The sequence below is a fragment of the Gobio gobio genome (assembly GCF_949357685.1).
Source record: "Gobio gobio genome assembly, chromosome: 6".
In the NCBI taxonomy this organism is placed as follows: Eukaryota; Metazoa; Chordata; class Actinopteri; order Cypriniformes; family Gobionidae; genus Gobio; species Gobio gobio.
In genome coordinates, this window is record NC_137102.1 from 19381240 (window position 1) to 19407880 (window position 26641).

Consider the following 26641-nt stretch of genomic DNA (forward strand, 5'->3'; position numbering starts at 1 on the left):
TTCACATCTTCGTGGCACACCACAATGATTTCCGTCATCTCATGTGTTAATATTTTTTAGTGTAACAATTTATGATTTGCAAAAATAACTGTTGCATCTGTGTAGATTACATGAGCAAAGTGTATGCGCGTTGTGCACGCTATACATTATGGTCAAGCATGCGCCCTTAAAATAGCATAATGAACAACGCGCAACGCGCCACTGACTTTAGACTAGTTTTTTCTGGTCAGTGGCGCAATTGTTTAATGGAACAGCAAAATAGCACCAGGGATTGTTTGCGCCGGAACACGCCTCCTTTTTTGCGCTGAACCGCCCAGGTAGCGCAAGTTCATTCACTAGTTTAGCGACGTGCTTCTGTGGAGGGAAAAGCGCGCTTTGCGCGGGTGCAAAATAGGAATGACACATGCGTCGGTGTACAAAGTCAATTGCGCTGGGTGCAAGATAGGGCCCTCAGTATTAAAAAACAAACAAAAAAATACAATCTCAAAAAATTACGCAAACCTGCAATAATACACAGATATAATGTGTATTTAATCTCGCTGACCTTCGAAGATCCACTTTAAACATATTTTGTTTGAGCTGTGCCAGTACAGATGTAAATTAAAATTTATTTCAGCCTGAAGCTTATTAATTTCACTTTTGGTGTGAAATTTGCTAGCAAGCAAGCTAAGACCAGATGACAAAAAGTAATGCAAAAGAAACGTAACACAATAAAAAGTAACGACTCGGTTATCTAACATAACCTCGGTTCCCTGTGAGAAGGGAACGAGTATTGGGTAGCATTACGCTAGAGTTTTCCCCCTAGCGTAATGCTACGCAATACAAGAGATTCTCTTGAAAGGGAACGACTCGGTTATCTAACATAACCTTGGTTCCCTGATAGAAGGGAATGAGTATTGCGTAGCATTACGCTAGGGGGAAAACTCTAGCGTGATGCTACGCAATACGAGAGATACTCTCGAAAGGGAACTAAGTAACACATTTAGTTAGCCTACTTTTTTAGGGAGTAAAGTAATATTGCAATGCATAACTTGTCTTTCACTGATATTATGTTATATTATCATATATTATATTATAATTATATTAGCACTCTGTAAAGTCTACTTAAAGTCTAAGCACATCCCAAAGACTTTCAATGAATTTAAGGTCTGGACTGGAGATTATTCATGCTCCCTCCCAACAATTATTTCACAATTTGAGCCTGATGAATCTTGACATCGTCACCTTCCCTTACGAAACAAAAATATATTGCAGTATATTGGAAAATATCATGGAATACATTTTGCGATATATTCCCATATATGGGATTTAATATTTATATTTTCCAATATATTGCAATATATTGAAAGCGGCAATCATTTGTATATTTTGCAATATACTGCAATATATTACATATATTGTATATATGTACCATCAATATATTAACAATATATTATAATATATTTCAAGTAATATATTGGTAAATATATTTTCCTTCCGTAAGGGTTGGAATATGGCCATGACGTTTCTTCCTACATAGCTACACACTGGGTTAGAAGAACTGTTGCCAAACATACAACATGCTAGAAACATAATAGTCACTGGAATAATGGTCCAATCATAGACTCTTAAGCATTTGCCTATTAAAATCCAAACCGTGACTTTTTGGCTGGGCAGTGTATTATTTTGAATAATGGCTTTGAGTACATGTATGCAGCTTCAAACAAGCTTCAGACCTAAATCCCTGCAATAATCAATAGATGGCAGTGACGCGTTATGTCTGTTAACGTGCACATCTCCAGAAGAAGACAGGCTCACTGGCTGCGTGACGTCACACAATCATGGCCGCCTCCTGAGTGCAACGAGAAAATGTCATAACGACGAGCATCATTGTTTTGTAGCTTTTTGGCTAATATATCAATATCAGACATCTGTTGTATATGTTTGGTAAAATGTTTAACGCAACATTGGAAAGAATAAGGACATCGGCATTTAAAATAACTCAAAACTGCAAATCAGCAGACTGTCATAGTGTCCTCTATATGATTCCTCATGGACGTCGCTGCTTGTCCACCAGCTCATGTTTATATGGGAAGGTTCTTCCGAGGAAAAAACCTCGTGTGGTCCACGAAATAGCCGGACTGGAGCCGATCACTTATGCTGACAGGATGCACTTCGTACCTGGACTGGCAAAGCCTAGGTTTCCTCCCTGGGTCCGTGGATGGAAAGACCCGAGTCACTATCAGTCTCCTAAACTAGAAGATATGCCTCTGCATAAAGACAAACCCTGTTACATATTCAATCAGAGGACGAATGTGTTGGAAGGTAGTTATAGTTTTTCTGTGTGTTATTGTGGGAGAAAATTGTGAATTTATGTTATTTTTCTCCCACAATAACAGTATATATAAACTTTAGTTTTATATTTGTGTAACAGCGGATAATGTATGATTGTGATCTGTTTGTAGGTGTTCGACAAGCCCTCTGGCTCAGTAAGTCAGTCCTCATTAAAGGGTTACCTGCTCAGATTCTCACCCTGGCTGAAGATCCAGTCAATCAGATTGAGAATCAAGATGAGAGAGTACAGAACGCCATTAAAAACTCCAGGCTGTGGGACACTACAGAACACCGGCCCCCCAGAGAGAGGTTCTGGTGGGTACCCTGTCCTACTGATCCCACTTTTATAGTGTCTTAAAAAAACTCAAATATGGCCTTGTCATAAATGCAAGGCCTTAATTAGAAATGTATCTTCAACAATGAAGTCGTAAAATCACTAGACATTATTTCATCATTTAAACTTCCTAAAATTACTTGCTTCACACAAAAATTAAAATTGTCTATAGAGAATGGGAACGTGACGTCAGCAACACAATGCATTCGTGGTCTTTAGGACACTGCACTACATTAGAGAATGAGTAGTAGTGGAGGTAGACTTTAAAACTTGTATTATACAGTTAAAAACACATTTGAATGGTCACCGCTTGCTGTGTTATGAACTGCCATAGCCGCTCTTTTACAACCTGCGTGGAAAACATATCTCAAATCATATCTCATATCTCGAATATTTCAGTTTACCAGCTTGGAAATAACAAGAGTAAGTGAAAGTAATGCTACCTTCACGTGCTATCGGAAATTTGACAATTCCCACTTCTGAAGTAGTGATTTCGAGCTCATCCCATTCATATTTCCAAAGTGGAGCGCGTTCATGTGCAATTTTTACCAAGGAAAATTCCGTAATAATTCCGAGAGCACGTGAAGGCAGCATAACACTCGGAAATAAACAACTTAGCCAAAATGTGTCTTTATAATTTGTATTTATTATTTATAACAGATATATTACAGATGAATATTTTCTGAACCGCTTGAATGTGCTCACACCATAAATAATGCATGAAACGCGTCTGGAAATGCTTCATTGTTCAGCTTCTCTCAGTAGAAGGAAATCTTGTACTTGTTCCATTTAAGTCCAGAAAAAACTTTTTAGTACTGTAGGCTAAAGCGCTTTCAAATACAAATCATTTCAAAGCTGCATTACGAGCCATAATCTGTTATCCTTTAATGCACGTTAAGGAATTAGGGCGATATGATATAGGCAATGTTGATTGAATAAATGATCCACTGGCTGAGATCAAGCTATAAGTATATTTACTATTTTATATATCAGATACAGACTTTTTAGTTAGGCTATTAAAAAATAAACTGTAAAAGACAAACCAATGTGTGGTGCGATAGAAGGCGGCCGTCTGATTTCTCATTGTATGAAACGTGATGAATATGTGCAGTGTCCTGGCCGCACGACTGAGTGCTCATGTACGTAAGAGATTCAAATATTAGTCCATTTATTATAAGTGAGTGCAAGCAAGAGTTCTTAAAAAGTATTAAAGTAAATACAGTCGTTTTTTCCTCTGGTGATTCGCATTTGTTATCATTGTACGCTCCTGAGCGTGTCCTAAAACATGGCGGTGACTACCCATAATGCAATGCGCAATGACGTAGTTTCCCAGACTCTATAGAGACAGAGCAACACGCGTCATAATCTGAAGACCACGCCCACCGGGGGGGAAAACAATCGAACGCTCTCCATTGACTTTGCATTGCGGGAGGCTGCCTTCTTGTCATTTCGGACTTATAACAAAAAACTGAACAATGTACAAAAGCGGATATGTGACAAAGTGTACAGCAAACAAGCTAAACAAAACCCAGAAGCAAAAACCCAGACGTTTTTATAAGCTGTTGACCCAAAAAACGAGCGTTTAAGGACAAAAAAGTGGATTCAGGCCATTGAGACAGCGCGCGACGGGTCATATTACACTGAGAACTACGACGACTAGAGGGGAGCGTAATCAGCGACAGGAAATATAATATATAAAACGGACATTTGGATATTTGACTTAAAGGAGCTGTATGTAGGACTGTGGCCAAAACTGGTACTGCAATCACTTTCAAATTACTGTTGAGCGGTGTATCCCCTCTCCCCCTCCCCCTGACTCGAGGCTGCCAGATAGGCTGCAGGATGCAGCAGGAACGTAGGCTGCTACACGGAGCTTTCAATGGCAAGTGACGAGTCCTACACAGTACGTTTTTTTCTTTCTGTTAATTATGTTTATGCTTCAAGAGCGATGTTTTGTGAAGTAATTATGAATCGCAATTTACTTATGGCGATTAGCCAAATATAATCGTAAATATGATCGCTCGTACATTCCCACATGAAAAAATACTATAGTATATTATAGTAAAATTACAGCAAAGCTAAATAACATTAGCAATGGTCATACAGGTCAACTTGCAGCATGTTTTGTCCACTATATATGCGAAGAACGAATGAGGAATATGAGGTAACGTTAGGCTACGGTCTCAAATACGTTTTCACATTGCCATAATAGGCGTGCTAATGTTGTTTTCCTCAGCGTCTCAGCATAATGACAGAGAAACGGGCTCTGATAATGCATTACTAATGTTAGCAATGACGACTCGCCGTTTTTATTTACCAAACAATTCCTTAACGTTACCTTTTCAATTCAATGACCCGCCTCCTCCATCTGCTAACCTAACGTTACTATGCACGAACATGCATATCTTTGTTCGACTCTCATGAATATTTGAAATGTCCATTTACATTAAGTACAAGGTAGCCAAACATAGATGAACCTTACCTGTCCAGGAGAAAATTAGCAACGTTGGCATCAGTTCAAATTATTCTCCGTTTTCAGCCGTCTACATCTTTCAAAGGCATCTCCTATACAAATCCTTGTTTTATTTCGGACACTGTCACAACGTTTTTCTGATTCATAACGAGGTCGTTTAGGTTTCGTAAAGTTAGACATTGTTTATCCAAAAAGTTTGTAGCTGCAGCTGTGGTAACTAGAGCGAGCTGGCAACCCGAATGCAGAAACACTACTGACTTCGTGATTGGTAGATAGGCGGAGGGTGACGCTTCAGGCATGACACAACATGTCAACATCAACATCAGTTGAGGGCTGCAACTTCACTTTTAAAATGACAATATCTTGGCCGGACAACCGTTGTCAGTGATATAAATATTTGAAATTAACATGATTTCTTAATGTCTAGTGACATATCAGGGCCATTTTATGATTAATTGAAATACATTTCTTACATACAGTTCCTTTAACAGTGACAACATATTTACTGCACACATAGACATACTGAGACATACTGAGTGTTAGGATCCCAAAATGTACCCATTCTTCCTGCTGAAGCTTCACTTCGTATTGCCTGTATCCACTTTTATCTTCTTAAACGCTCGTTTTTTTTGGGTCGACAGCTTAAAAAAACTTTTATTTCTGTGTTTTTTAGCTTGTTTGCTGTACACCTTGTCACATATCAGCTTTTAGACATTGTTCTGTTTTTTGTTATAAGTCCGAAATGACAATGAGGCAGCCTCACGCAATGCAAAGTCAATGGAGAGCGTTGGATTGTCCCCCCCCCCCCCCCGGTGTGGGCGTGGCCTAAATACGCTCTGTCTCTATACAGTTCATCAAACCTGAACTGTATGAGTTTTTTATGTGAAAGACAAAATATATTTTTAAAGGAACGCGTCTTTTTGGGAATTTAGCTTATTCACCGTATCCCCCAGAGTTAGATAAGTCCATACATGCCATTCTCATCTCTGTGTGTGCCATAACTCTGTCTGACGCTAGCTTAGCTTAGCACAAAGACTGGAGGTAAACAGCTCCAACTAGCCCAGTGTTTCCCACAGATTAGAAACCAATTTATGGTGGAGGGGGGTATTTGGGGGTTGGTGACGGGTGGGGGTATTTGGGGGTTGGTGATTGGCACAAATATCGATTTTGATCTTGATTCAATATCAATACAATACATATGTATATAGCCTACTGTACATATAGGGGAAAATACATTTGCCTTTTTAGCACTTTTAAACTTTTCTTGGGTTAAATTATATTAGCTTGCATTCATTAATATTCACTTGTGTGTTCTTATATAAGTATCATTCAAAAATATTAGGATGTAAGTTATTAACGTTATACAATTTCACATTTAAAGAAATCTAGTGTTTAATCATGCAATATGTATTCAAATGCCAAACCTAAAAATAAGTAAGCAGTTATGATCTGCAATACTTTTTTGAGCAACTAGACTAGGTGAATATTTATTAAAGAGCCATACAGGCACCTATAGTGGGTAATGGCATTACAAATTAAATGTATAATTTTTCCAGCCACAAAATTACTCTAATTTGCCTCTTTGCATTGGAATTCTCTATTTTAACCTTAATTACACTAATTGTAATATAAATAAGAAAAATATTAGAAGAAAAATATTTTAATAAATTAAATGGTCATTAATGGACCATAATTATTGCACAAATAGTAGGCCTATTTAGTACCAAAAGATCTCCTCAAAATATTCAATAAATATTATTAAACTAAAATATAGAACATTTATTTATTGAAAATAGTTAAGGTGTATGGTCACATTTGACCATCAATGAGTATAAGTGTGAGCAATTAGCAAGGAATACCTGAGGGCTAAATACAAGCAAAACATTAATGTTAATGTTAACGATGTTCCATCTCCATCACTCTCCATAATAAAATGATACTGTAAATGGTTGACGTAATAATCAATGCATTGCACACTATGCTGTACTGTTTACCAAAAATTGCTGCAAACACCTGTATAGTGAAACTGTCGTTTAGATTAAAATGCATTGACCGCGGTTTGTGTGGAACTATTGAGAGCTCCGTGAACCACGTGACCGCGCGCGCCGCCGGGAGATGAAGCATGTCGCAACCACCGATCTATATAAATCATTATAAAGATCAGTGGTCGCAACTCTGTTTTTCAACGTCTCTGGCTTTAACTGCCACATTAGCGCCAAAATCCTATTTATTGTTTGAATTTCGTATTCAAACTTTAAAAAAAATGTAAAAGCTTATACTTTGTTTCATATGAAAAGCAGGTTTGGCCATTTGAGAGCGAGAGACGGGTGAGTGACAGAGAGACGGAGGGAGAGCAGGGAAAGCAAATGCAGCTGAACGAATACGCTGCGTGTTTTAAATAGCGTAAAAAAAGATTAAAAAAAAAAAGAATAACGAGGCGCGATATGTGGCGGCCGGTGTTGATTCTGTGGCGCACCGCCACTAATTAGTCTATGTGTGGGAAACACTGTAGCCTACTGCTCTATAAGTGACAAAATAACGCCAACATTTTCCTATTTACATGTTATGATGTGTATAGTTACATCGTGTACTAAGACCGATGGAAAATGAAAAGTTGCGATTTTCTAGGTCGATATGGCTAGGAACTATACTCTCATTCCTGCGTAAAAATCCAGGAATTTTGCTGCTGTACCATGGGTGCAGCAGGCGCAATGATATTACGCAGCGCCTGAAAATAGTCCCCAGTGCTCTCTGTGCAAGCAGGTTGTCATGTTGGTTATGTTGACGGAAGTTAGCCTATTTTCAGGCGTAATATCATTGCCTAGTCAGATGTGACCAATCAGAGCAGTGTAGACCAATCACAACAGACTGGGCCATCTGACCAATCAGAGTAGAGTAGACCAATCACAACAGACTGGGCCATCTGACCAGGGGCGTAAATTTTATCTAACAGTAGGGGGGGACGATAAACATGAAATTTCTCAAGAGCAATTTTTGAAGTGGACACAAATAATATAGCCAAAATCGTACTTGTAAGGATATGTGTACCACAAAAAAAAAAAAAAAAGTGTGCTTATTTGCCGTTTTGGTGCACTGAATAATTATCTAATGTCCGTTTCGTTTTTGTCATTTTATCTGACCAACAACACAAAGCAATAGTTGTTTAAATATGAGTAGGTTCACCACACAGTCATATTATTTAAAATTATCTTGCATCCTCCACATAGTATTTTATACTATGATATTCAGATCTTTAGATATTCAACTGCAGCAAGCCCTCTGATCTGCCACTTATCATATTGAGCAAAACCCAACACAGATCTGACAGAGCGCCGCATATACTTTAGATTTAGAATTAGCGCCAATTCGAGGGTGGGTTGCTTGAATTATGGGTTCATTAGCCTATTATTCTTAATGAAAAACACAGCAAGAAAACAGTACAATGACACACTCCCTTAAATAGGCACTTTTACATTTTGCTTTGAAACCAAATTCTTCCGCGATCATCTTGTCTGTCAGCTGTTTGCTCTAATGATGAATGAAATCTGACTCTCGTTGGGCTCGTGCTGTATTGAGCAGACACGTTCAGTTTTTAATTGTTCTGTCTGTTCTCTAACTAAACAAAATTATTTTATTACTATAAAAATGAAAACAACGGTGGCCCGGGGCGGTGCCGCGGTGGGCAAGTGACGCTAACAGTGTTTTGCCTAATCTGTATTAAAGAGAAAAGAGTCACTTCATCTGATGTTTAAAGTGAATAAAATAGTATTGACAGCTTACTGGAGTTTCACAACTGCTGTCTGAAGAGTTTTGTTCTCTCCCCAAACTTGTGGTGGTAGTTTTTTTTACGTTCAATGGGTAACGTTAGGTGAGGTGCGCGGTGGATCAAACCACTGTGGGGCAAGGGGGAGGGGGGACTCAAAATGTTTCTAAACTTAAACGCATTTTTTGTCCCGTTTGCTTTTGTATTGTTTTACTACTTACACATTTATTTTAAGTATATATCATTATATTATTTACAATACTCAGCATAGTTTTTAGGGGGGGGACAGCCCTCAGATTGGGGGGGTCCTGTCCCCCCCGTCCCCCCCGTGATTTACGCCCCTGCATCTGACCAATCAGAGCAGAGTAGACCAATCACAACAGACTGGGCCATCTGACCAATCAGAGCAGAGTAGACCAATCACACCAGACTGGGCCGTCTGACCAATCAGAGCAGAGTAGACCAATCACAACAGACTGGGGCGTCTGACCAATCAGAGCAGAGTAGACCAATCACAACAAACTGAGCTAACTGACCAATCAGAGCAGAGTAGACCAATCACAACAGATTGGACCATCTGACCAATCAGAGCAGAGTAGACCAATCACAACAGACTGAGCCAACTGACCAATCAGAGCAGAGTAGACCAATCACAACAGACTGAGCCAACTGACCAATCAGAGCAGAGTAAACCAATCCCAACAGATTGGGCCGTGTGACCAATCAGAGCAGAGTAGACCAATCACAACAGACTGGGCCATCTGACCAATCAGAGCAGAGTAGACCAATCACAACAGACTGGGCCATCTGACCAATCAGAGCTGAGTAGACCAATCATGACAGACTGGGCCATTGTCTGTTTTTATTGAAGAACATACAGTTCTTGAAACTTCTGTAACTGCATAATTAATTGCAAGTTAATTTATTTATCTATAGCAACACTTACCGTTTCTGTGAATAATATAAATATAGTTATATATTATAGTATAATTATTTTAATATTATATTAATTAGGGTGCCTTGAATATTGTGTTGGGCAGTGTAGGGGGGCGGGGGGGGGGGCATTCAAGTCAAAAGGTTTGTAAAATAATGTGTTCATATTGAGATTGAATAATCATTCAGTCATTGGGGGAGGGGTGAAGCGCTTTCTAGTACAAGATAGGCATGTTTAACAGCATTATGTATATAGTCGGTCAGCCATATATCACAATTGTACCATGGTAATTACTTTGGAAGCAGTGCTACCATAAACATTCATTCATTCAGCTCATTCTGTTCATCTCTGCACCTTCAACAGACCCGCGGACAGTCGCTACAGTCCCAGCGCTTCATAATTGGCTCAACAGCTTCAATATAGAAGGTGGCATTTGGCCCGGTCCGTGGCGCTCTGATGGAGTGTTGAATTTAATGACGGTCATTAAACACGGGCCAGTCTGCATTCCCAGCAGGCAGCGGCTCTGTAAAGCCTTTATTAATTAATACCGCTCCTGGGAGGTCTGCCATTCATAAGAGCCTCTTTGATATCTCTCATCTCCCCGGTTAAAGTCTGCCCTTTGGTGGCTGTTTTATCTCCCAACTACTGCTGGCCCTTAACATTTTCCTTCTCACAAAAACCCGTCACACCACGGGCATGAAAAGGCCATATTGACATTGATACGAAGTGACATTACACTCTGGAACATACGTTTGGTGAATTGGGAATGTTCACGTCCTGTTCTGTATGAACCATCAGGTGTTTTATGTGGGTAAGAAGTATTTGAGATGTGTATTTTCTTTTCCTCTATAGTCCCTCGCTCTTGCACAGACTGCTTCACCTGTGTGGCGACCTGCAGGTCACTCGTCCTGAGCTGGCCAAGAGGATTCTTGCTGAGAAATACAGTTTGGCAGCAAGCTGGAGGAGAGGTGGGTGTTTATTGGGCCACATATGTCTTTTCTTCAGTCTGAGTCTGGATCTTCTGGTACTAGTAGTAGTTAGTAGTTGACCAAATATTGTTTTTATTAATGTAAATGGCCTAAATGGATGTGTGTATATATAGTGAGCATAAAAGACTTTGAAACATTTTAAAATCTTACCCAAACTTTTGAGCGTTACTCTAATGTGGCGTTCACACCAGACGCAGTTGACGCGAATTAATCGCGATTATCGCGCGAAGGTGGACGCTTGAACATTTTGAGTTTACTCGCTTCATTCGCGCGAATCGCGTGTGACATTCACTGCACAACAGACGTTGTGTTTACACGTCTTTTTTTGTTAAAATCTACTGTTAAAGGTGAACTATGTAGGATTTTTGCAGTAAAACATCCAGAAACCACTAGGCCAGTGTTATATATTTTGTTCAGTTGAGTACTTAGAATATCCCAAATGTTTTCAACTATTTGTAAATCGTGAGAAAATTTTAACCAAGGAGCCGGGACGTGTGAGCTATGCGTGTGAGGGAGTCGCCTGTCGATGGCGTCATATCTGCGTCACCCTCGGTCTCCGGTTTTATTCAGTGAAACACTTTACTCTCACTGCAGTGTGAACAAGTGTCATAGCAGCCGCCGAGCGAACGTCATAACTTCCTTTTCAACACACTCAGATATATCTAATACGATAAACAGAGCTGTGTTACCTCACACTCAGCACTGGAGAAGAGGAAGTGCCGCCGGCAACCGTGTCATAATAAAAGTCCCGCCAGCGACTATGCCATAATAACAGTCCCGCTCTTCAATCGCTCCTGCGGCCTTGCTCAGCTCCACAACAATCGGTCCTGCTCTGCTTCAGACTACAGTAATGTTAATAATTGCATCCATGAACATGATTTCTGCCCGAGTCCTATCCTGACTGTTTCCCACCGGCTGTGAGGTGAAGACCACATGTCCCGAGATTCTGCGCTCAAACGTGGCGTCATCAAACTACGCCTTTGTTTTGAACAGGCGACCTCTAGTGGACGGAAAAGTTACATAGTGTAGCTTTAATGTGTGACAAAACGTAGTTTTAAGACTTTTTCAGTCGATAATGTAGTTGTTTAAAGCTCAAATCTGTGGTTTATTTATATAAAGAGTGCCTATTTGAACATTTTATCTGGCGCTTTCTGAATTTGTGAGCTCCAGCGGATCAGCGGCGTTCAGCACTTGTCAACGCCGGCGAGAGCAACTTTTCCTCAGCCAGTTCTTCTGCCGTCTGCCGCTGGCTCTGATGTCTCTGTGGTGTGTCTCGAGCTATAATTCGCCTTGTAACGGGCGATCTTTGGTCTCATGGATCTATAATTTGTTCCCCGGCAAATCGTTTAGGCTGAGGGCAAAGTGAAATTTCATTACTTTTTTATTTTTAGGCTATAACTGTACGTTACAGTTGTAACATTAGCCTACTAGCACTGACTTTGAATGTTTGAGTGAATTGTTTGCTTTATTTCATGTATAGCTTATTATACCTTTTACTTATACTTTTGTATTATTGATCATACATAAACTTGCATTTTGCAAAAAGAGACTGGGTTGTCAGGCTAAAGAGACACTAAATTTTTCAACTAAACATCGAAATAAATCTAATTAATAAACTAAATTAACCATATAAACTAAATTACTGATCTAATTATTGATCTAAAGCCCACACTGTCACTGTATGATAATTGAAATGAACTGATGACATCAGCATTTTCTCCAGAATGGCTATATAGCTGAATAAAATTATGCTGCATTATTTTCCTGTTTAACACTGTAAAGCTGCTTTGAAACAATCTACATTGTTAAAAGCGCTATATAAATAAAGTTGACTTGACTTGTGTTTCATGTCATTTAATGTTATCACAGTGATAATCATATTGTCTGAACCAGATATTAATATACAGATTTTCTCCTCATTGTTGTCACTACTAGAGCAAGCTCCTGATTGGTTAACGCGGCACGAATATCCGCCAAAGTTCAGATTTTTCAATTTGAGCAATTCAAAACGCTCAAATCGCGTCATTCGCGCCGCCTCATTCGTGCGAATCGCGCCGCAGAATGCCATTTCGCGTCTCTGCATTGACTTAACATGTAAATCAATCGCGAGAATCGCGTCCGGTGTGAACGCACCATAAGACTGCATTTATTTGATGGAAAATACAGTAAAAACAGCAATATTGTGATTGAAAAAAAAATTAAATAACTGTTTTCTATTTTAATATATTTAAAGTCCCTGTAAAGGCAATTCTGATATTTTTTTCTAAAAACATTATAAATGTTATAAATGTATTGCTGAAACAAATTACAAAGACTGTGAACTATGTAGTACTGAATTCAGAAGTTAGACCATTAAACAGTTTTTCACTGTTGCTGTGTTCAGGATTTTCTGGGCGGGGCTAAAACGGTGGCTCGATGACGCACTGGAGCCACCGAGCCTCGCTCCTCCCCTAACACGATCATAACTAGAGCACATTCGCATCAGTTTGCCCGCTCGATCCAGAGTTACTGTCAGTACTGTTAGTTACTATAGTCTACAACTTACAAAACAGCTTTCAAAACAAACACGATGATCAAGAAGAGGTGGATTAATTTTGTGAACAGCCATCTCCATGGAGAGCTGAGGATAACCACCGACGCTTGCCTCTGAGTCTGCAGTGACAATACACCGGATCGTTTTACAAACTTTCACCGGAGACAACTGGGATTCACTGATCATCCGCTGCAGAACTGACTATCACCCGCCCCGGCCTTAGTCCTCCCGTCCCGCCGACATCTGGTGCGTCGTGATCATAGACGGTCGTGATCAGTGAGTGTTGTCTTGTGTGCTACGGCAGCTTTCCCGCGAGTGGGTGTGGTTCCGGCGCCGACAGCGGACACACCCCCAGAGTTTGAGAGCAGAGAATGCTGCTCATTTTTTCAAGTTTTTGATAAGCTATTTTATGTACTTGGTGGATTTTTTAATGATTCAAATTTGGCTGGGTGGTTAATAACACATTTATCTGTGGTGTGAGAAACTCAGAACACATGTTTAGTTTTGACTTTACAGGGACTTTAACGCTCTGGGGTACTTTGGGTCAAAAATGACCTGAAGCATTTTATAATAAAAAATAAAAAAAATCATAGCTTCATTGAAATGGTCCAAAACTTGGTGACTTTATTGGTGGCAGGATTTGAAAAGTCTAAGTGGTCGTAAAAAAAATAGTCACACTCAGGACCTTCTGGTCAAAAATGACCCCCATAGGAAATTACTGGGAAATTGGCAAAAATATGAAAATACAGAGTTTTTTTGTGCATACAATCTACAAATCAGCCAGGATGCAGAAAAAAAGGACTCAACAGTGAAGGGGTGAATCTCTAAAACATTAAGAGTGCAAAACAGACAAAAACACACACACACACACACACACACACACAAAAACACACACACACACACACACAAAAACACACAAAAACACACGCACACACAAATGAACGTGTGTCATTCCAAAAGCTAATTTTGGGAAATCTGTGAAATAAAAGCAATTATCACAGCAATGAAAGCATGGGACTGTAAGCCATCAAGGTTGCAAAATAGACACACTCACACACACAAACACACAAAGGGAAATATGATACTGGTGAAACTGTAACAGAGAAATGTGTAAATATGTGAAATAAAATCAATGAATCAAATAAAACAATGGGTAACAAAAAGCTTTCCATTTGTTCTCTTTCTAATGCAATGTTCAGGTTTGACTGTTTTATAAAGTAAAACTGGCACTTCAAATTACCATTTAAACCAACCTACCAAAACAAAAAACTTGACAAAAATAGTCTTTGAGAATCTGTTATTATATAATAAATGGTAATTTGATACTCTGTATTTTCATATTTTTGCCAATTTCCCATTAATTTCCTAAGGGGGTCATTTTTGACCTGAAGGTCCTGAGTGTGACTATTTTTTAGACTTTTTTTTGGGGGTGTTCATATACCAAGTACCAATAAAGTCACCAAGTTTCGGACCATTCCGATGAAGCTACGATTTCTTAAAAAAAATTATAAAACGCTTCGGGTCATTCTTGACCCGAAGTACCCCAGTGGGTAAACCAACCAAACAAACAAAAAACTTGACAAAAATAGTCTTTGAGAATCTGTTATTATATATTAAAATCAACAACCTGAAAAAAATTGGCAAATATGTGCAAAAATCACTAGAATTCACAAGCCTTTCTACAGAGAGCTGTAAATCCACTATAGTGGTAAAAATGTGCTATTGCGTGATAAAAATGCTCAATGTATCCACCGGATAGCACTGATCTCACTTAACTCACTTAGCTTGACTCTAAAATGAAATACAGCTTTAATAATAATAATAATAATAATAATTAAAAAATATATATATATATATATATACATTTTCTATTATATTCAATGGGGAAAATAATAAAATAAAATAATTATTGCATAAATATTAATTATAAATCATAAAATTATCTCAAAACACCAAAAAAGAAAAGAAAAAATATTATTGTACAAAAATATGTTTCATTGATTTTACTCAATTTTTTTTTATCTTAATCCCGCCCTTCGGGTCATTTTTGACCCGAAAGTCCTGAGTGTGACCCATTGATGAAGTACCCCAGAGGGTTAAAAATTTAATTTATTCCTTTGATGACAAAGCTGAATTTTCAGCATCATTACTCCAGTCTTCAGTGTCACATGATCCTTTAGAAATCATTCTAATATGCTGATTTGATGCTTAAGAAACATTTCTTATTATCATCATTAATGTTGAATACATTTTTGTGAAAACTTCTTTCTTTGATGAAATATAAAAAGCATTTATATGAAATAGTAATATTTGAAGATAATTGTCTTTAACATAATTGTTTATCATTTTAACAGGTATTTGCTGAGTAAAAGTATCAATTTCTTTAAAAAAAAACTTTACTTACCCTAGATTTTTTAAAGGTCCTGTTCTTCGTGATCCCATTTTTCAAACTTTAGTTAGTGTGTAATGTTGCTGTTAGAGCATATATAATACCTGTAAAATTATAAAGCTCAAAGTTCAATGCCAAGCGAGATATTTTATTTAACAGAAGTTCCCTTTCAAAGCCTACAGCGAACGGCCGGTTTGGACTACATCTCTGTACATCCTGCTTTAATGACGTCAGTAGAACAGTTTGTCGACTAACCTCCGCCCACAAGAGTACGCGAAAAAGGGGACGTGGTCTTGTTGCTCCCGCGTGGATAAGAGGAAGTGTTGCGTTCGGTTGCGTTTGTATAGTTTGTTTGTCGCCATGTCGTCGAGACGCTGTTATTTTCATCCCGGAGTCAAGTCACCTTTGTTTGGCTTTCCCAGGGACGCTGTACTTAGAGATCATTGAGCGCATGCATCCCCGTTATGGTGAGAGGCGTGACCTTTCCGGTAAAGCTGCTGTCGAATCACAACACAGGAACCGCTGGCACAATCAGAACTCGTTACGTGTTTCTGAAGGAGGGACTTCATAGAACAGGGAAATCTTTCAAGCCGTTTTGAGGACAGTGAAAACAGCAGTATACAGATAAGTAAATTGTGTGAAAAATACTGTGTTTTTTTACACGCGAAACATGAACACATGTTATATTGCACACTGTAAACACAATCAAAGCTTCAAAAAAACACGAAAAACGGGACCTTTAAATAATTGTTTGTTGAATTATTCAAAAAGAATGCAGAATTAATTAGTAAGTTATTCCTTACATACATTTAATACAGTTTAATGATTAAAATTAATTGATTATCTTACATACTTTTTCTTACAGTGCTGTAGGAGTTTATTGTTTGTCAAATTATTTTAACATTTTTGTTCTTGCTAAGATAACATTTGGTTCAGATAATGGCATACAGAAAATAATGATTGCAAATGAGACATTCACAAAATTGTGGGAATTAAATTCCCACACATTTTTACACAATATTTGAAAACGGCAATTTTTAGGATTTGACATTAACTTTTTTGCTAACCAGCCACTGTTGCTTTAGGTTTCCCAAAGTTATTAGACATTTAGTATTTTCAGTGGCCACAATTTTGTTATCGATATCATGTGTAAAAAATGCCATATCAATATTTTTTATATTATCTAGTAATTTGGCTGCAGTTATATTATGCTGCTGTCACTTTAAGACCTGACACACAGATCCATTATTCTGTTACACATGTTTTCTTTCTCAACGTTCACTTATAACATAACTAACTGTGTTAATGTGAATACTAGCCAAGACCCACATTTTGACAATATTTAATGTGTATTTGACTGTTTTAGCGCAAGAAGCAGCAAAGAAGAACTAAATTTAGTACTGAGAGGCGGCTTTATGTGCGCGCACTTTAGGTGTGAGCATAAAATCTGCGGGAGCGAGTAAAATTACGTGCAGTATGCGCAATCCCACGCTGAAATTCAAGCCCTTTTAACACCAACAATATTCATCCGGAGCAAATGAAACGTGCGAGTGAGGAGAGGCGGGTTTGCATGTCATAGTGTCAGAGAGACGAGAGAGTGAGAAAACGCAGCTGGTATCGTGTATCTATTCTGTGAAAAATGTTGGAGTGTTGGAAGTGTATTTCAGTATCGGTACGTATCGAAAAATCTATATTTTTGACAACACTACTGCACTTAGTTAATTATTTCAGATGCCAAAAACACCAAAGTGGCTAGTAAGAGTGACTGCGTTACACATCAATGCCGCATTTGAAAACGCTGTAGATCAAAACTGGGGGAGGGGCTACCACTTCTATTACTTACTATCCAAAACTCATCTGTATCCAGGAGAGAACATGTTCCAGGTCAGAGGTCAGAACGGGTTGCTGTTGAACTCCATGACCCCTGTACCCGTGTTGGCTGGAGAGGAGCAGATTCAGAGCACTGCTGATCAGGCTCTGGAGACCTTCTACCCCATCGAGCCAACCATCGACCTGCAGTGCACAAACGTCTACCAGGAGAAGAACGACACAGGTCAGCTGCTGGCTTCATTCGCAATCACTGACAGCAAGTTCCAGAAACAAAGCAACTGGAAGTCAGTTATAAAAGGACAACTCCGGTGAAAAATGAACCTAGGGGTAATTAACACATGGTTACCGAGTAGATCTTTCTCTGGGATGCGTTTTCATGAAAATCGAATGTGAGAGTTTTATCTCTTAAAAACAGCTTATAACGCTAGTAGGGCTGGACCAGAATATTTGAATATTCGTTTGATGGGTTGGTATTCGATTTTCAAATTTGTGATTCGAACATTTGTTGTTGTTGTTTTTTCCGCGAACACCTGGCATCCCGCTCGAAACTCTCATTCGCGCTTGCATATGTTTACACTATAAAATCACTATAAAATACAATACTTTTTTCAATTATCTTATAGCCAAGCCATTTTTAATAGCCTTGTTATACTTAATAAATATATTTGCTTCTTCTTAGTGTTCCCTGCAGCAGAGCGCACAACTGCACAAGCTTATATGGCAGAAGCCATGTCTGAGCTTGCATTTGGGGTTAAACTGCGTTCGTTTGACATTGTGGAAAATAGAATAATAGAATCAAAATGTATTATCCTTTTTACACGTTACGGTAAAAAAAAAAAGGGTTTCCCTCATTCCTGTGCTTGTGCACTGAGCGGCTGAACTCATGCAGTCGTGTGCCGTTTACTTTCGCTTTGCCAATTCAGGGGCGGGTTGCTTGAATTGTGGGTTCATTAGCTATTATTCTTAATGAATAACATAGCAACAAAACAGCACAATGACAAACTCCCTTAAATAGGCGCTTTTACATCGCTTTGAAACCAAATATTCCGCGATCATCTTGTAATTTAGATCCTCGCTCTCGTGAAGAATACAATCTGACTGCTGCTGCTGATGTGCTGCGACGCCCGTTAGTTTGGCTCAAGTGGCACGGTAAATTTTTTAAATTGTAGTTAGTCTTAGTGCCCTGCACGGGCCTCAAATCTAGGCCCTATAGCCCGACCCTGGCCCTAGACGCTGAGGCCCTAGCCCGGCCATGTCCGACAGCTTACCAAAACTATCGGCCCAAGTCCCATGATTTTTTTATTTTTATTTTTATCCTCCTTATTAGGCCTACACATTGTCATTAAAATAGTTCAGTTTCGTTTTTAATGTCAAAGTAGTTATATTTCGTTTTGTTTCTTTATTAAGTTAATTTAGAAAAATGTTTAAAGCATTTTTTTTTTGTTAAATTAAAGTTTTTGTTTTGTGAGTTAACAACACGTTTGATCAGTTTAGCCTCTCAAATCAACACTGGACTTGTATTACTTATAATAAAATCCATAGATATAAAACACTTCAAGCATCACAATGTTTGTTTAAACGTTTAGCCTACTATCACCACCACCACAGTAAAAAGGCATTTTTGATAAGTTGAGGTTAGACTGATGCTGCTCGCAATGGCGCACGCAAATGAAACAAATAAAGTGAAGTGACAGGGTTTTTTTTATTTTTATTTTTTTATTTTTTTTAGTGCCATATAGAACCTTTTTTTTTTGTAAACATTCCTCCCTATTACACATCGTTGCAGCCATTAAAATAGTTAAGTTTTGTTTTTAATGTCAAAGTAGTTATATTTCGTTTCGTTTCTTTATTAAGTTAATTTAGAAAAATGTGCCAAGCGGCCGACAGTGAGTTAACAACACGTTTGATCCATTTATCCTCTTAAAGGGGCTATATGCGTTTTTCTGAAATTTAAACTCGCGACTGACACCTGTGGCCAAAAAACAGAACTGCTCTTATTTTCTGCTCGCTCTCGCAGCGGTGGTGACGTCACATCCGCAGACAGCGCGGGAAAAAACGACCCGCCAGAAAATAGGAAAAATAGGATACAGGCTTATAGGTGCACCCACTGTGAGCGGACAAGGTGTCAGTATGCTCATCAGGAGATGTTTGAGTCATAAATGGTAAAATAAAAAGGCTATTGTCACGTTTATTTTGGGGAAAAAGTTGCATATAGCCCCTTTAAATAAGCACTTGACTTGTCTTGCTTTATAATAAAATCCATAGATATAAAACACTTTAAGCATCACAATGTTGGTTTAAACGTTTAGCCAATACTATCACTTTTTTGAACCACTTTTAGTGCCATATAGAACCTTTTTTTTTTTTTTTTCAGTAGCCTAAACGTGTTAAAAAATAAATAAATAAAAAGGTATTGTATACCTTAGCTACACCTCTCCGCAAAATTAATATAAATCCGATCTTCAATTCTTGCGCTAGCCTATGCACATTTAACGGAGTTCACGTCAATGACCTAAGCACTGTAAGAGAATTTAGTCTCATTCGTTTTAATGAGATTGTGTTTTTGAGCATCTAAGACGTTCGGCAGTTTGCGTGTTGGCTTGCTTTACTCATTTGCGGCGATACTCTAAACACTGTGCGAGCCGTCTTGACAGTCGTGGTCTCATGTTGTTTCCACCAGCGCAGCACACCTCATTGTTTCTTTTAATGAATGATATATAAAAAATGTATATATATATATAAAATGAAGGAAAAAGCCCGCGTTTGAGGTATGAAGTGAAAATTGGCCCGAAGCCCGGCCCCAGTGGCAGAAACTAGTAACTGTAGCCTAATCTATAACTGAACAGAATTATTTTTACTACTATAATATATCAAAACTGGGACGTAACAGACCTGTGTGTTTTGTGTATCAATAATTCATTGCCCGTTCGCCGAGCATATAAGCCCACGCTAGCAGCCCTGCCCGCGTGAGGCGCGCCGCTTCTCCAGATTCCAGCCTTTATTAGAGAGAAGGATATGTTCAGCTCCTTCCCTCCAAAGCTTTGAATATTCAATGTTGATTACTACCAAAGCTTCGAAGCACAAAAAATGGTATTCTAACCAGCCCTAAACGCTAGTATATGGGGCATATAAGTACAATTAAATCGCTAGTTAATACCACTAACAAGGCCCAAAATAGCCTCACACTAACACGGTAGCATAACAAGGGTCCCTACATGCAAACCGAAGCATTGAGAACTTTGTAAGTGTACAAACAGTTTAATAAGATACTTTATAAAGACAGTACATTACGCGTATACAGACAGGAGCCATCTTGGAAAACAGTCTCGACAAGTCGAGCCAAGAACGCTGTGCTAAGTGATGAACTGTGACTTGGAATCTCATATGGTCCGTTGTTTCTGGAAGAAAGCACTGAAAGCAACAGAGAAAATAAATAAATAAAAATAATTTTTTAAAAAACTGAACGCAACAGAGACTAGTGCTTCCAAAGGATAAACACCAAAGAGATGGCGGATTATTCAACCGTGGCTCGACTTGTCGAGACTGTTTTCCAAGATGCCTCCTAATGCCGTAATGTACTGTCTTTATAAAGTATCTTCTAATTAAACTGTTTGTACACTTACAAAGTTCTCAATGCTTCGGTTTGCATGTAGGGACCCTCATTATGCTACCGTGTTAGTGTGAGGCTATTTTGAGTCTTGTTAGTGGTATTAACTAGCAATTTAATTTTACTTATTATATGCCCCAGATACTAGCGTTATAAGCTAATCTGTTTTTAGAGGTAAAACTCTTTACATTCGATTTTCATGAAAACGCATCCCAGAGAACGATCTACTCGGTAACCATGTGTTAATTACCCCTAGGTTCATTTTTCACCAGAGTTGTCCTTTAAAGCTGTCAATCAGTCAACGTTCCTGTTTCAATCATGTCTAGTTTGAAATCATGTTCTCATTATGGGAATAAGAAGTGTGTTTTATTTATTGCTCGTTTCCTTTTCGCCAGGTTTCAGAGAGGGCTATCCTTACCCTCATGCCCACACTCTCTTCCTGATGGAGATGGGAAACACCCCAAAACTCTTCCCCGAGCAGCTCCGTGCTAAGATGGTAATGTTCGCCTTTGGAAACGCACTGGCCCGAGCACAAGGCCTGTATGGGGTAAGAACCTTACATCTTTAAAATATTCAATAGAAATATTGTTCAGGGCTGGGCAATACATTGAGTGTTTACAATGTACACTACTGTTCCAAAGTTTGGGGTCAAACAAAAGAGATGTTTTAATATTATGTAATATTAATTGCTAGTTCAAACAGTTTCAATAAATTGACCAAAAACTGGTTACTAAAAAATGTTTGCTTGCTAAATACAGATGTTTGTATTGGTGCTTATAAATAAACATATTTCTAGATCATTCTTCCTTGTGTTTTAGAGAAAAACATTGTCGATGACATGCCTTGATTGTATTTTACTCCTTGCATCAATTGAATTTGAGTTTGTCAATAATAACAAGGCAAAAAAGAAGTTTACAGACGTTCTCTGGTCTTCCTGCAGAAGGAGCCCAGAGTTCTGGAGAAGCCCTTCGTGGTGCAGAGTGTGGCTACTAATGGCCGCCTCTTCCAGTTCGTGGTGTTTCAGCTCAACACGACTGACCTGCAATCTGACAGCGGAGTGAAGAACCTGGTCTGGGTGGACGAAGACCAGCCTCTCTATGAGTTTGCCAAGGTCCGGCCTTATATCAAGAAGAAAGTTGTGAAGGTAAAGAGTCGAGATCTTTCAAATACATTAACTTTGTCCATCAAAATTTGTGAGAGAGTGAATCTCCAACAGAAAACACCATTATTAGTAGTCCTGCCATTATTTCCATGACGTAGCTTCAGGACATCACCTTGCAACACCATGTCACTTGATAAAAGCGTCTGCTAAATACATAAATGTAATTGTAATGCAACACATTTGCATAGTCCCGCCTGCTGGTTGCTTTGGCTCGCACGGAAGAGTTTATCACCATTACCCCTTTTCCACCAGAATGAACCGGGTGCTAGTTCAGAGCCAGTGCTAGTCCCAGTTCATAGTTGGTTTGACTGAGGAGCCTTCTATGAACCGTTTGCTTTTCCACATGCTGAGAGCCACAACAGAGCCAGGTCTTACGTCACTGTATACGTCTCATCTTTCTCAGCGAGGCAGCGGGAAACACAAACACACCAGGCTTGTTCGAGATGCATCGACGCTGCGCAGACCTATCCACGCATGATATCAAAAAAACGCATGATTGAATCAAAAGCATAAGGAGTCGTATGCTCTCGCTGAACTCGTTGTCATACGTCGATCAGTCTGCACAGCACCGCTGCGAACAAGCATCCACCAACAATGCAAACGTTGCGTTACTATTGATTCCAGGGCTCTGAACCGGTTCAAGGAACGAAAACAAAAACCGGAAACGAACGAAATGTTAAGAGAAACAAAAACGGAAACGAAATCAAAATCAATTTGAATCGTTCTGAACAGAAACGTTAATTTGAAGTGACCATTAACCGGTTAATAACGTTATTTTATCGTTCTCTTTAATATTTTAATTTGGCAGTGACCAATCATGAATTGAGTAGTACGGCATGTGACGTTGACTTATCAAGCGTGAGTGAAATGCCCGCGCACCAGTCATCTATGAATCTACCGGTACGCAAGTCAGTATAGAGCACGCATTTTCATGCCTCAAGTACATTTCTTTCCCCGCTGAGGTCTACAATGAAAGCGCAGGTATTGGAGGACATTCTTTTCGAACTTTTAAATAAGCAGTACAGACTTTAAGCTCAAGTAGACTGATTTAGGCTAGTTTATGGATTTTGTTTAAGCCTGTCCAAGCAGGCTACTAGCATCTATCAAACATTTTTCCTATAGTCTTTCAGATTGCCAATACAGGACAGGTCAATGTTTTCTATATAGACGGTTGATGCTTTGTATTAAATGGTATGTTATATTGCATTAAATGATCAAGCTTTATTAGCTGACTGAATTTGATTATGTGATGCAAGGACGTGTTGCGCAGTGTTTGCTTTGAAATTAGCAGTTGACGGTGCATTAAAAGAGCAATGGTTATCCAGTTTATTTATTCTTTATTCATGCAATTTTTAAAACAAGTCGTGTTGAAAAAAAGTTATGTACAAAGAATGTTATCACTCTTCTGAAAATAATTCGGCATTAGAGGGCCACTTTAGATTGTCTAACGCTCCATTAAAACAGGTCCGCTGTTTATGCCTTGTAATTAATGCATGTATTTCTGGTTTTAAAAATGTTATTAAATAAATATTCAAGTTTAATTACCATGCGTTATATTATTATTGAGTGAAAATAAGTCTATTTATACATACTTGTTTAAAGTATAGGCTAAATTAAAATAACGTTATTAACCGGTATTTTTTCACATCAAACCGTTTTCGGAACAGTAATGTTTATTGAGGAACGCAAAAACGGAAACGCTATAATATCGATTCTGCTCGGAGTGAACCGATTGATATTTTTTTCAGTTTTTAAGCCCTGATTGATTCACATGGCTTTATGATCCTACAGCGGCTTCAAAACACAACGAAAACACAGCGAATCCAACGCATTCATGCAGTTCGCCGTAATTTGTATAGACAGATTACAAACGAGCATTAGCTGTTAGCTCCATTAGCTGCTATTTCAAAATGGCGGATCTCAAGTTTGTGTTTGTCTTGTTGACCCCGCCCCCAGCGCCTGACGTAATCGGTTCTTACTTCTAGCCCAGCAATGTTTTGGTGCTACTTAAGAACCACTTTTCCTGGCTCGGAGCTGGTGCTTTGGGTGTGGAAACACAAAGAACCGATTTGAAACTAGGCTCCGGCTCCGAACTAGCACTAGCACTACCTTGGTGGAAAAGGGGTACATGTCAAGGAAATGCTGTTTTTTAACTGTAAGGGCAAAACAGCATTACATGGACTTCCAAAGATAGAGTAATAGAAGAGATCAGTGGTTAAAATGTATTATTTACACTATTCCTCAACAGTACAACTACAACCTTTTGTGTTTTCACCATTATCTAAATACTTCTTCCTGAACCGTGCAGTTGAATGCATGTCAGTGTGTTATTTGGACATACAGTTTTTATCATGATGTAGAGAAATTACAGTTGTAACATCACATCTGAACATCACATGTAAGAGAGGGATAACATAAAAAATGACCACTGTGAAACGTCCTGGTGGTTCAGGTTGATCAACTTGTTCTTCTTTACGCTGCTTTCACACGGGGCGTCAGTGTTAACGCTTGACGGAGGGCGTGGCTGAAGCTTGACGCTGATGCGACCGTCATAGTGACAACAGCCAATCACATTACTTGCCGCGTCTGCTCTAGGGTTGCATGAACGCAATTGACTAGCGTCTGCTCTAGGGTATTTGCATAGGGCGATCTGATTGGATGACGCCTGCGTTGGCGCTTGAAAAGTTGAGAAATCTTCAACTTCTGCCACTTGCAACCATAGACCGTAAAAAATATGGACGATGCGACTTTGTTGGCTTCTGCTGACGAGAGTTGAAGCTTTCACTGCGCTGACATTTTGCGCAGATTTGGGACCAAGTCTGCGCAGTAGTGATCTCGGGACCGGAGTTGCGCAGTGGAGAACAGGAAGTCATGTCCAGAAAAAAAAAAAAAACAAATCCAGAAAAAAGCCTGTTAGTGCCTCAATGACAACTTCACTCAGAGAAGCCATCAATCTCAGCTGTCAATCATGACGTCACACCCCCTGTTTTTATAGCATCAAATAACTAACTTGAAATGAAATGATTGTGATTAAAAACTGCCTAAAAAAAACATCTTTAGGAAACAATTATTTGAAGTGTAATTTGATTGTTTAGTTTGTCTAGCATCCATTGTAATACATGGAGGGGTGGGTTTTAGGATCTATACTATGACCAACCACCGGGGGGCGATCGAGGCACGGAGGCTTCAGTTTCTGAGCAGAGTGCTGCAGGCTTGCTTGCAACGCGAGTGAAGCGATGGAACCCACAATTCAGTTCGGCAACACATGACATTACCCATTCAAAGTTAATGAGAAGCGTTAACACCAACGCCCCGTGTGAATTCAGCGTTACTGTTATCGCACTTGGACTTGAAATGATACAGCAAAACTGGCATAATTAAAGTTTGAGATTTTACTGTATTTTAGTCAAATAAATGCACTTCTACCTGAAAGACTCAGTAGGCGAGAAAAACATTTGTGTATCGAATGGATGAAATGATAAAGTTCTTTTAGCGTAGGCCCCGTCCATAGTCCGAATCCGGAGGGTAGCGGATGCTTGCAGTTCCTGCCTGAAGATGTATGGACAGGTACTGACCTGGTGGTAGTGGGGAGGATGGGGGTGAACGCCGACGCCAGTATCTGTGAACGTAGTAATGGGATGGAACAGAACCTATATACTACAGAAGACGAATAATGATTGGTTAGATAGATAATTAGTGAATGACGTGACATTGGAGTCTTCTAGGTAGAACTACGCTAGAGCTCCCATTTCTGTCAAAAACTGTGTAGCCTCTCCATCAAAAATGTGAACTTCAGATAATGCCAAGGTTCTTATTTTTGGTTGTTGGTTTTTAATATGGTTAAACAGTGAGTTTTGTATTTGCTTTGACGCTCTCAGGTGAGTTGTGCTGTGCAGAAAGCCACCGTTTATTTTGGTTTACAAAGAAACGTTACCTGCTTTGAAAGTCCGGAACAATACTTGGAATGCTGTGGTCAAGCAATCAGCATTCCAGTAATTGAGTTGTGAAATATAAGAAGGTGGTGTCAAGTTTTCTGTTTTGCGTGATCTGCTGACTAAACATGTCATGCTCTTCATTTGTAGGTCCCTGCTGGTTTGGCAGGATATCAGCCTAACACCTTCAAGAAGTTCCTGGCGCTCTACCTACATGGAGCATCGTGAAAAGACCAAAGCACCTGATTTATTTCATGACATTTCAATATCTCATTAAAATCCCATAAATGGAAAATATTTGAGAACTGTGAATAAAATATTGGCAATTAAATCTAAACATGACTGTTCCTTTCAATGCCCCCTAACTAATACTGACAGAAAT

General features: G+C 39.0%; 1 protein-coding gene across 1 annotated transcript; it reads left to right on the forward strand.

Annotated features, from left to right (window-relative positions):
* Positions 1–1779: 1779 nt before the first annotated feature.
* Positions 1780–26594, forward strand: mrpl37 (mitochondrial ribosomal protein L37). Its single transcript, XM_079818555.1, has 7 exons — positions 1780–2304; positions 2445–2628; positions 10670–10785; positions 17596–17781; positions 21561–21712; positions 22106–22309; positions 26410–26594. Exons 1-7 carry the CDS (start codon positions 1920–1922, stop codon positions 26485–26487), a joined length of 1305 nt encoding a protein of 434 aa, XP_079674681.1. The 5' UTR covers positions 1780–1919; the 3' UTR covers positions 26488–26594.
* The last annotated feature ends 47 nt before the right edge of the window (positions 26595–26641 follow it).

What these genes read in the sequence shown, in the direction of transcription:
- mrpl37 (XM_079818555.1), top strand. Translation starts at nt 1,920, where the DNA reads ATGTTTGGTAAAATGTTTAACGCAACATTGGAAAGAATAAGGACATCG. An exon ending in CCCCCCAGAGAGAGGTTCTG is followed by an intron (nt 2,629 to 10,669) that starts GTGGGTACCCTG and finishes TTTCCTCTATAG; the next exon opens with TCCCTCGCTCTTGCACAGAC. An exon ending in TCAAGAAGAAAGTTGTGAAG is followed by an intron (nt 22,310 to 26,409) that starts GTAAAGAGTCGA and finishes CTTCATTTGTAG; the next exon opens with GTCCCTGCTGGTTTGGCAGG.